The sequence below is a fragment of the Entelurus aequoreus genome, linkage group LG07 (genome assembly GCF_033978785.1).
Source record: "Entelurus aequoreus isolate RoL-2023_Sb linkage group LG07, RoL_Eaeq_v1.1, whole genome shotgun sequence".
Classification (NCBI taxonomy): Eukaryota; Metazoa; Chordata; class Actinopteri; order Syngnathiformes; family Syngnathidae; genus Entelurus; species Entelurus aequoreus.
The window spans coordinates 4,634,354-4,646,853 of NC_084737.1; the positions used below are offsets into that span (position 1 = coordinate 4,634,354).

Consider the following 12,500-nt stretch of genomic DNA (forward strand, 5'->3'; position numbering starts at 1 on the left):
GAAGAAGTGTTGTGTTCTTCAAATAGTACTTTTAAAGATGCTGTACTTTACAAGTAGTATGAAGTGATGTGTTGGCGGGATGAAGAGATGAAGTGAAGCGTCCAACGAACAAAGAAAGAAAGAAAGAGAAGCTGTTGTTGCCTCCAAGTCTCCATTGTTGTCCGTCTGAGTCCGGCTGGTCCACAAGGTGAGCAAAAGCCTCTTTAAATGTCCTCTTTCCTCACACCGCCCTACAAAAGTCGACTTTTAATCCCGTGGCGCTCTTATGAAGATAAACCAAGCCGAGCTCGTAAAAGTGCTGCTAAGCTAGGCTAGCTAACACACTTCATTCATTCTTTTCTTTCCCGCCTGTCGTCACAACGAATAAACACCGACTGATGGAAGAGAAGTTACAAGTTAGTTAACTTGTGTGTAACGTTGCCAGGATGACTGGATTTAACACTTTTATCACACCGCACACTAAATCAGTCTTTTTCAACCACTGTGCCGCGGCACACTAGTGAGATACAGTCTGGTGTGCCGTGGGAGATGATCTCATTTCATCTATTTGGGTTAAAAATATGTTTTGCAAAGCAGTAATTATAGTCTGCAAATGATGTGCTGTTGTTGAGTGTCGGTGCTGTCTAGAGCTAACCGTGTAATACTCTTCCATATCAGTAGGTGGCAGCAGGTAGCTAATTGCTTTGTAGATGTGGGAAACAGCGGGAGGCAGTGTGCAGGTAAAAAGGTGTCAAATACTTAAACCAAAAATAAACAAAAGGTGAGTGCCGCTAAGAAAAGGCATTGAAGCTTAGGGAAGGCTATGCAGAACCAAACTAAAACTGAACTGGCTACAAAGTAAACAAAAACAGAATGCTGGACGACAGCAAAGACTTACTGCGGAGCAAAGACAAAGTACATCCGAACATGACATGACAATCAACAATGTCCCCACAAAGAAGGATAAAAACTAGTGAAATATTCTTGACTGCTAAAAAAAAGTAGATGCGGGAAATATCGCTCAAAGGAAGACATGAAACTGCTACAGGAAAATACAGAAAAAAGAGAAAAAGCCACCAAAATAGGAGCGCAAGACAAGAAGTAAAACACTACACACAGGAAAACAGCAAAAAAGTCCAAATAAGTCAGGGTGTGATGTGACAGGTGGTGACAGTACACCTACTTTGAGACAAGAGCTATAGTGATGCATGCTTGGTTATGCTTTAAAGTCATATCCAACAACGACTTTTTACTGTCAACTGAGTTTAGTTTTTGAATGATTTCTGCTGGTGGTGTGCCTCCGCATTTTTTCAACGCAAAAAAAATGTGCCTTGTCTGAAAAAAGGTTGAAAAACACTGCACTACTACATGCTGGCTTCAAAAATAACCCAATTTCAACCCAACTGCTGGTTCAGAAATAGACAAACCCCTTATTTCAGTTATATTAACTCAACATTTTGGGTTCATTTTTTCAACCAATTATTTAACCAAAAAGTTGAGTTATGGTAACTTCTCTCTAGGTCAGACCTGGGCATTCTGCGGCCCTTTGTGCGTCCCTGTCCGGCCCGCGTGAGGCCAATTATAAATTACAAAATACATTTTAAAAAGTATCTATGTCGAGTGTGCAATACAACGGTGCTGCTTTTGTTTTGAAAATCGTTATTTGTATTACTTCCGTGTGGACGTGTGCGTGATTGTGAGTGAATGTGAACAGCTGCAATCACAAATTACAAAATAAAGTTGAAAAAACATCTATGTCGTGCGCGCAATACAACTGTGCTGCTTTTATTTTGAAAAGTATTATTTATGGGCGTGTGTCCATGTGTAACCTGCGAGTGAAGGTGCACATGCAGCGACAAGTGATGCACGGTTTACACCCGAGACGCTAAAAAGAGAAAAGTTGATGAGGAATGGCGTGTTTTCAACAAGACATGGACTGCCAAGCAACGTTCCCTCTAAGGTGCGCGCCCGCGCAATTTCGCACTGCTCAAGCGTCCGCTGCGCACAGCAAATATATGCCGCGCACCAAATCAAATCCCATCTGAATTCTAAACAAAATAAACATATTTATTCTGTGTAATTTTGCAATGCAACTTTGAGTGACAGTGACAACAAGCGGCCCTAACGGTGTTCATCAACACCGTTCAATTATTGTAACGTCTATCGAGATGCTTTGAGGACAGGAATTATATCCATCACTTTATTGAGCAAAACTGTTTATATTCGGACATAACCACACCAAAAACATGAGTAAAACAATTCTATCTGGAAAAACTAGTCATTTTCTGCCGTACAAACCAGGCCAAAAGCAACTTGTCATCTGTCACCAACACGCATAGCACTAAACCACTGGTGCGTTTATGGCCACACAAAAAGTCGGACAACTCAAACACCACACAAAGTTACACTATGACTCCTCAGTCATACGTGTGCTTATTTTACTGTCATTTATTATTAATGTTAATTTATTTGTATTAGTCATGGAATGCTGTTACACACACTATGTTGAAGTATTACTATTATTATTAATTATTATTATTATTATTTATCTTACGGTATACATCAAAAATAATATTGAGCAACATTTAATTGAAATATTGTCGATGTGGCCCTCCAGCAGTGCTCGGGTTGCTCATGCGGCCCCCGGTAAAAATTAATTGCCCACCCCTGGTCTAGGTGGTCCTCAGACGAGCCTTCCATCGTGGCTTCCAGTCATCCCGATTCTCTATACATTTGACCAGTTCCTTGGTACTCTGAGCTCCTGCATCCTTAACTTCATGTTGGGTTATTACCAACCAAACTATTGGGTTGAACTTATTTCATACAAAAGCTGAGTTATGCTCACTACAATGTTGGGTTATTCCAAACCCAACTATTGGGTTGCGCAATTTAGCGCTCCTTGACCCAATAGTTGGTTAAAAATGATAAGTTTGACTGCTGGTTTGTCCTACTCCTTCCCAACTACTGATCACAATTATTTTTATTCCATTATAATATACTCAAAAGCAAGATATGAGGGACAATTATTTTTTTACAAGAATTGCTGTGTATGCGTGGAGGCAAGGTGCAGGTAAGGAAATGATTTATTGTCCATAAATCATGCAGGATACAAACAAAAGAGCACCAGCGTAGCGATAGCACGGGAAGCTAACGGAATAGCAAACAAGAACAGCTTAGCATGTAAACAGGCAAACAAAAAGGCGAAGTTAGCTCAGGAATCAAATTAGTAGCCCTAATCAGTACCTCCAACATGTAGTAGCTGTACACACATCAGTACCTCCAACATGTAGTAGCTGTACACACATCAGTACCTCCAACATGTAGTACCTGTACACACATCAGTACCTCCAACATGTAGTACCTGTACACACATCAGTACCTCCAACATGTAGTACCTGTACACACATCAGTACCTCCAACATGTAGTACCTGTACACACATCAGTACCTCCAACATGTAGTACCTGTACACACATCAGTACCTCCAACATGTAGTACCTGTACACACATCAGTACCTCCAACATGTAGTACCTGTACACACATCAGTACCTCCAACATGTAGTACCTGTACACACATCAGTACCTCCAACATGTAGTAGCTGTACACACATCAGTACCTCCAACATGTAGTAGCTGTACACACATCAGTACCTCCAACATGTAGTACATGTACACACATCAGTACCTCCAACATGTAGTACCTGTACACACATCAGTACCTCCAACATGTAGTACCTGTACACACATCAGTACCTCCAACATGTAGTAGCTGTACACACATCAGTACCTCCAACATGTAGTACCTGTACACACGTCAGTACCTCCAACATGTAGTACCTGTACACACATCAGTACCTCCAACATGTAGTACCTGTACACACAACATGTAGTTGTTGTATTTGCTGAAGAGTGTGTGTGCTGGCAGGTGATGGTGCAGTCATGACCCCTGGTTGTAGTTGATGAAGAGTGTGTGTGCTGTCAGGTGATGGTGCAGTCATGACCCCTGGTTGTAGTTGCTGAAGAGTGTGTGTGCTGTCAGGTGATGGTGCAGTCATGACCCCTGGTTGTAGTTGCTGAAGAGTGTGTGTGCTGTCAGGTGATGGTGCAGTCATGACCCCTGGTTGTAGTTGATGAAGAGTGTGTGTGCTGTCAGGTGATGGTGCAGTCATGACCCCTGGTTGTAGTTGCTGAAGAGTGTGTGTGCTGTCAGGTGATGGTGCAGTCATGACCCCTGGTTGTAGTTGATGAAGAGTGTGTGTGCTGTCAGGTGATGGTGCAGTCATGACCCCTGTTTGCAGTTGATGAAGAGTGTGTGTGTGCTGTCAGGTGATGGTGCAGTCATGACCCCTGGTTGTATTTGCTGAAGAGTGTGTGTGCTGTCAGGTGATGGTGCAGTCATGACCCCTGGTTGTAGTTGATGAAGAGTGTGTGTGCTGTCAGGTGATGGTGCAGTCATGACCCCTGGTTGTAGTTGATGAAGAGTGTGTGTGCTGTCAGGTGATGGTGCAGTCATGACCCCTGGTTGTATTTGCTGAAGAGTGTGTGTGCTGTCAGGTGATGGTGCAGTCATGACCCCTGGTTGTAGTTGATGAAGAGTGTGTGTGCTGTCAGGTGATGGTGCAGTCATGACCCCTGGTTGTAGTTGATGAAGAGTGTGTGTGCTGTCAGGTGATGGTGCAGTCATGACCCCTGGTTGTAGTTGATGAAGAGTGTGTGTGCTGTCAGGTGATGGTGCAGTCATGACCCCTGGTTGTATTTGCTGAAGAGTGTGTGTGCTGTCAGGTGATGGTGCAGTCATGACCCCTGGCAATGGCAACACCAACAGTAGCCACCAGCGAGGAGGGAGCAAGGCAGTCCAGGCCATAGTCCAGTCCCACATCCTGACACACTTCATAGAGGGCTTTGTCATCCAGGAAGGTGCCCAGCCTTTCCCGGTGAGTATTCCGTCACGCCATAAATACATCCTCCTTTATGACATGACTGTGGTATACAAATTGCTGCAAAGTCATAAATGATAATATAGAAAGTCCAATATAAATGCAATATTTTCATAGTTGGAGCAAATCAAAAAACAGTTTATAATAACAGGCGTGTCCAAACTACGTCTTCCATTTGACTGGCTAGACGGCACAAGTTCAGTGAGCAAAATGGCCGAGAGCGGTGTATTGACATCATAGGTGACTCCACTATTATTTATACTCCTAACAGAACACAGCACAGTATTGACTTAAAAGGTCCATTCCAAACAACCTCCCCTAGTCACGGTGCAAAAACACAACCAATCAACTGTAAGAAACATGGTCACACATAAATAACACCACCTGCTCATTCAACTTTGTGGATATTATTTTAAAAAAAACTTCCAATCATCATTAAAAAACATCTAAGTTACACCAATTCAAATCCATTACAAGGCATGATGGGAAACACTCACACACATTTATCCATGTTTGTAGCTGCTTGATATTTGTGATGGATTAAAAAGCCTGAAGGAGGTCGTCATGGAAGTAAACACAAGGTAGGAGGCCAACTTAATATCCAATAATTATATATCCATTATGATATAATGCACTGAGTGCGGAAATAGGATCATATCACACCAACTCTCAAATCCCTTCACTGGCTTCCTGTTCCACTCAGGATTGAATACAAAGTCTACCTTCTAACTCACCAGTGCCTCCATGGAAATGCCCCCCTCTACCTCAAAGAACTGCTCACCCCCAAATCCTCCACACCACACCAGGCTAACCTCCTCCAACCTCCGAGGACAAAGCTACGAACAATGGGATTTTCTATCAGCAGTTCCCAGTCTGTGGAACACTCTCCCTGACCACCTGAGGGCACCACAGACTGTGGATGCTTTTAAAAAAGGCTTAAAAACACTTCTTTTTTTTAAAAAAAAAAGCCTTTTTTTAGATATAGGCATACTAGTTATAGCTATTTGGCTGTTCTAGTTTTTATTTTTATTTATTTTTTATTATCTTTTTATTTTATTTTATTTTTAATACACTGTAGCACTTTGAGGTTGTTTACTCAATGTAAAGTGCTCTTTTTTTTACAAATAAAATCTATTATTATTATAATTATAATGCACTCATATACTGTATATGTAAAGGTTTTATATATATATATATATATATATATATATATATATATATATATATATATATATATATATATATATATATATATATATATATATATATATATATATATATATATATATATATATGTATATATGTATATATTACTTTGCTTTCGGCCCCCGGCCAAATTTTTGAAGCCCAATGCGGCCCCCCAGTCAAAGAGTTTGGAGAGCCCTGCTTTATAAGCTTATAATAGGATTGGGTGAAATGGTGTGACATGTACAGTATATGGTGATCATATATTGAGCTGTAATGAGGATAAATATTATTTGTTTCATAAATGATGAGAGAAGTTGCTGCTGTAAGTCCTAATGGCCACCTGGCAACGCTCATCTTTTGGCACCAACCAAATCCCGCCGCTGACTCACGTAAACCCAGCGGTTCCCTGCTACGCTACCCGGCTTGTGCGTAACGTCACGCCCGGTTCGTACTTTGGCAATTGGCGATCACTCCAGCAGCACTGAGAGCAGACTCAGCCAAACGACCTCTAGGCAATGTTGCAGGTTTTTCATGCCAAAAAAGAAAATGACTAAAAAAATTCTCAAAGTAAGGCTCCAGTTTTCCCAAAATGTTAGCTTTATGCTAATATGCATTAGCTTTGCTAATGACATGCTGATTAGCACTCGCAATTTGACATGGAAATGTGTGTAGCTCCAAATGTGTTGATGAGAACTACAACTAAGATGCACCTTACAATCAAACAGCTCAAAGTACAATACTTACAGCATTAACACTTTTTGGGGCGCAACAAAAGCACAGCATAAACTATACACTAGGCTTCATTTGAAGGTACAACTCTTGTGTGTGGTGAATGTACGGCTCATGTTTTTTATAAATGTCCATTTTATTTTGCTGAAATATAAGAATAGTGTCAGTTTACTTTCTGTCTGCAGGTGGAACATCCCACCTTCTCAGTGGACTGCCTCAGGAAACACACCTCGCACCCAAGGATGAACGGTGAGTCCTGGAACTCTGGCCTTAGTCCCAGTCAGCTCCCAGGGTCTTCAACCTTGGGGTGCATCCACTCATGGAGAAGCTGTGGCCTTTTTGAAGACAACCACAACTTTTGCAGATGTTTGAAGAAGAAGAAGAAGAAAAACTGGTGCATTTTTGTGTGTTTTTTCTTCCCAGACTCCGAGTGTCTGCAAGAGGCCGTGCTCACCTGTGAGCTCTGTGGCAAGGTGGACTTTGCATATGTCTTCAGAAGGTCCAAGAGGTTCTGTTCCACAGTCTGTGCTAAACGGTATGAACTCCTCATTGATCACGTCTTCTTGGAACAGCAGTGGAATATTCTTGTGTGCTAAGATTAGACTTAGACAAGGGAAATTGTTGATTAGAGATGTAACCATGAACAACATTCATGATAACTGTTGTTAAAGGCCTACTGAAAGCCACTACTAGCGACCACGCAGTCTGATAGTTTATATATCAATGATGAAATCTTAACATTGCAACACATGCCAATACGGCCGGGTTAACTTATAAAGTGACATTTTAAAATTCCCGGGAAATATCCGGCTGAAACATCGCGGTATGATGACGTATGCGCGTGACGAAGTCCGAGTAACGGAAGTTATGGTACCCCGTAGAATCCTATACAAAAAGCTCTGTTTTCATTTCATAATTCCACAGTATTCTGGACATCTTTTGCAATTTTTTTAATGAACAATGAAGGCTGCAAAGAAGACAGTTGTAGGTGGGATCGGTGTATTAGCAGCGGACTACAGCAACACAACCAGGAGGACTTTGTTGGAGCGCTAGCTGCGCTAGCCGCGCTAGCCGCCGACTTCACCTTGACTTCCTACGTCTCCGGGCCGCCAAACGCATCGGGTGAAGTCCTTCGTCCTTCTGCCGATCGCTGGAACGCAGGTGAGCACGGGTGTTGATGAGCAAATGAGGGCTGGCTGGCGTAGGTGGAGCGCTAATGTTTTTAGCATAGCTCTGTGCAGTCCGGTTGCTAAGTTAGCTTCAATGGCGTCGTTAGCACAGCATTGTTAACCTTCGCCAGCCTGGAAAGCATTAACCGTGTATTTACATGTCCACGGTTTAATAGTATTGTTGATTTTCTATCTATCCTTCCAGTCAGGGGTTTATTTCTTTTGTTTCTATATGCAGTTAAAGCACGATGCTATCACGTTAGCTCTTAGCTAAAGCATTTCGCCGATGTATTGTCTTGGAGATAAAAGGCACTGAATGTCCATTTCGCGTTCTCGACTCTCATTTTCAAGAGGATATAGTATCCCAGGTGGTTTAAAATACAAATCTGTGATCCACAATAGAAAAAGGAGAGTGTGGAATCCAATGAGCCAGCTTGTACCTAAGTTACGGTCAGAGCGAAAAAAGATACGTCCTGCACTGCACTCTAGTCCTTCACTGTAATGTTCCTCATCTACGAATCTTTCATCCTCGCTCAAATTAATGGGGTAATCATCACTTTCTCGGTCCGAATCTCTCTCGCTCCATTGTAAACAACGGGGAATTGTGAGGAATACTAGCTCCTGTGACGTCACGCTACTTCCGCTACAGGCAAGGCTTTTTTTTATCAGCGAGCAAAAGTTGCGAACTTTATCGTCGATTTTCTCTACTAAATCCTTTCAGCAAAAATATGGCAATATCGCGAAATGATCAAGTATGACACATAGAATGGATCTGCTATTCCCGTTTGAATAAAAAAAAAATCATTTCAGTAGGCCTTTAAATGTCATTGATACAATAACTGCACTTTGATCGCTCAGCTAAATGCTAACATGAAAACAGGAGACATTAACGTCTTTCCCCACTGAGAAAGGACAATCTAAAGGTTTGTAAAGACACGACTGTGTAAGATATTCACATTGGCTCTGACAACAGAGTGATCCTTCTAGCCTCAGAGGAATACAAGACGCAGGTGCGTTCAAGGACCACTGAACAGAGTAGGACACCACAACAAAATAGTTTTGGTCACTTAAGAGAAGTGTAGACAGAAGCATGTTAAAGCAAGCAGATATTAACAGTACATTCATGGGGCTTGCAGCTCATTTCACAACATTCTTAACATACTACAAACAATATTAACACTTTGGAAAGTTAGCGTTGCAAAAAGTCATTTCATGAAATGAAAATGTATTTTTCCTGTCCCAGATACAACGTAGGATGCACAAAAAGAATGGCTCTCTTCCTAAATCGCAAGTCTACGCTGGAGGACAACAAGAAACAAAGACCACTGGATGAAGAGCACAACAAGGCCATTGTGGAGTGTAAAAAGCAGGTAATGTGGAGTGTAAAAAGCAGGTAATGTGGAGTGTAAAAAGCAGGTCATGTGGAGTATAAAAAGCAGGTAATGTGGAGTGTAAAAAGCAGGTAATGTGGAGTGTAAAAAGCAGGTCATGTGGAGTGTAAAAAGCAGGTCATGTGGAGTGTAAAAAGCAGGTCATGTGGAGTGTAAAAAGCAGGTCATGTGGAGTGTAAAAAGCAGGTCATGTGGAGTGTAAAAAGCAGGTCATGTGGAGTGTAAAAAGCAGGTCATGTGGAGTGTAAAAAGCAGGTAATGTGGAGTGTAAAAAGCAGGTCATGTGGAGTGTAAAAAGCAGGTCATGTGGAGTGTAAAAAGCAGGTCATGTGGAGTGTAAAAAGCAGGTTATGTGGAGTGTAAAAAGCAGGTCATGTGGAGTGTAAAAAGCAGGTAATGTGGAGTGTAAAAAGCAGGTCATGTGGAGTGTAAAAAGCAGGTCATGTGGAGTGTAAAAAGCAGGTCATGTGGAGTGTAAAAAGCAGGTAATGTGGAGTGTAAAAAGCAGGTCATGTGGAGTGTAAAAAGCAGGTCATGTGGAGTGTAAAAAGCAGGTCATGTGGAGTGTAAAAAGCAGGTCATGTGGAGTGTAAAAAGCAGGTTATGTGGAGTGTAAAAAGCAGGTCATGTGGAGTGTAAAAAGCAGGTAATGTGGAGTGTAAAAAGCAGGTCATGTGGAGTGTAAAAAGCAGGTCATGTGGAGTGTAAAAAGCAGGTCATGTGGAGTGTAAAAAGCAGGTCATGTGGAGTGTAAAAAGCAGGTCATGTGGAGTGTAAAAAGCAGGTCATGTGGAGTGTAAAAAGCAGGTCATGTGGAGTGTAAAAAGCAGGTCATGTGGAGTGTAAAAAGCAGGTAATGTGGAGTGTAAAAAGCAGGTCATGTGGAGTGTAAAAAGCAGGTCATGTTTCTTCAGTTTGTGTGGTATGTTTGTGTGGTATGTTTGTGTGGTATGACTGATTAGAAGACGCTGGCTTTAAGACATGTGGAGTGTAAAAAGCAGGTAATGTGGAGTGTAAAAAGCAGGTCATGTTTCTTCAGTTTGTGTGGTATGTTTGAGTGATATGTTTGTGTGGTATGACTGATTAGAAGACGCTGGCTTTAAGACAGCCCAGTGAGTCCAAGATGGCAGCTTGTAAAGTGACCATGTGCCTCCAAACGGTCTTCTTTATGTTTCAAAACATACTTAACAGTTTTTTAGGCTGTAGCTATGCAAATATGAAATGTGTAATGAATAATTCCAACTCTGTGCAAATTCCTTCTGCATAGCATAAGCAATGACCAGCAATAAAGCAGGGATTACATGAGAGAATCCATAAGAGACACAACAATGACATTTATAAATGTCAATATTTGCATGTATGAACATGTATTTACTTACAAGTCATATTCAGTTAAGTTGCAATAATCATGTGTTTATGTTGTAGTTCATGTCCAAAGTTGATGTGACAAATGACATTTGATTATGTCCAAGAAGAGATTAAAGAGTTGAATCTTTCCTAGCGCACTGAAGTCAACTCCAAATTACTAATAGAAAAAGCAAGCAAGGCACAAAGAATTGTCAAAGTCTGTGAAAATAATAAATGTTTTTTACACATGATTTCTTTAGGGAAAAAGTTTGGCTTCAATATCATCTGAAATATTACGCTGCTTTTAGAAATATGCTCATATATACACTATGTCACCATGACATGCTAAATTAGCTATTATCCATATGTAAATCTATGTATAAAATGTAATATATTTGATATTAATACTAAAATAGAATAATAATAATAATAATAGAATAATAAAAATAAATAATGATAAATAAATAATTACTCATAAATTATTGTACGATTAATACATTTATTTTGTTTATATATATATATATATATATATATATATATATATATATATATATATATATATACATATATATATATAGTGTAAAAATGGTTATTCATAAATATATATATATATATATATATATATATATATATATATATATATATATATATATATATATATATATATATATATATATATACAGTATATGTAGTACCATTATTACACTTCTTTATTTATATATATATATATATATATATATATATATATATATATATATATATATATATATATATATATATATATATATATATATATATATATACAGTATATGTAGTACCATTATTACACTTCTTTATTTATATATATATATATATATATATATATATATATATATATATATATATATATATATATATATATATATATATATATATATATATAATCAATAATTTAAAAAAGTGTAAAAATGGTTATTCATAAATGTGTGTGTATATATATATATATATATATATATTAGGGTTGCACATCTCTCTCTGATAAACGATTCGATATGCATCTAGATACACAGGTTACGATTCGATTAAAAAACGATATCCTTTTATTACAGACCGATTCGATTCCGAACAATACGATTTGATTTGACGGTTAATATTCAAGACTCCAAATCCCCAAGCATTGTGGCTTTACGGCACTGGCAAAAAAAAACAGAATAACAAAATCACATGTCAATGTATTTATCTATAGACATGGACAAAAAAAATTCTGGCTGAATTGTAGGATGGGAACTCCAGAGGTAAAAGTAGCACAGAATAGTAACAACAAAGTGCAATATTTCAGCCTGAGCATAGTTTTGAACACTAGAGGTAGGTAACAAAGATTCAATATTTCAACCTGAGCATATAGTGTTTTGAACACTAGAGGTAGGTAACAATGAACACTAGAGGTAGGTAACAAAGATTCAATATTTCAACCTGAGCATATAGTGTTTTGAACACTAGAGGTAGGTAACAAAGATTCAATATTTCAACCTGAGCATATAGTGTTTTGAACACTAGAGGTAGGTAACAATGAACACTAGAGGTAGGTAACAAAGATTCAATATTTCAACCTGAGCATATAGTGTTTTGAACACTAGAGGTAGGTAACAAAGGTGCAACATTACAATGTAAACAAGTTACACACCTAGTACACATCTCAAAATGTGGCAACAATGAGCACAGTGACAAGTGCTTTGTGTAAAAGAATAGAGAAAATAAATACATATGTAAAAAGAAAAATC

At 39.2% G+C, this 12,500-nt stretch overlaps 1 protein-coding gene across 1 annotated transcript in view; it reads left to right on the forward strand.

Moving 5' to 3' along the window:
* Positions 1-12,500, forward strand: part of LOC133653307 (polyhomeotic-like protein 2) — a 23,608-nt gene that overhangs the window by 73 nt on the left and 11,035 nt on the right. Inside the window, exons 1-5 of the mRNA XM_062052455.1 lie at positions 1-187; positions 4,762-4,913; positions 7,019-7,082; positions 7,257-7,368; positions 9,246-9,372. The exon at positions 1-187 is cut by the window's left edge and continues 73 nt beyond it. Of these exons, the coding sequence (XP_061908439.1) occupies positions 4,776-4,913; positions 7,019-7,082; positions 7,257-7,368; positions 9,246-9,372 (441 nt within the window). The 5' untranslated portion in view covers positions 1-187; positions 4,762-4,775. The remainder of the gene's footprint in view (positions 188-4,761; positions 4,914-7,018; positions 7,083-7,256; positions 7,369-9,245; positions 9,373-12,500) is intronic.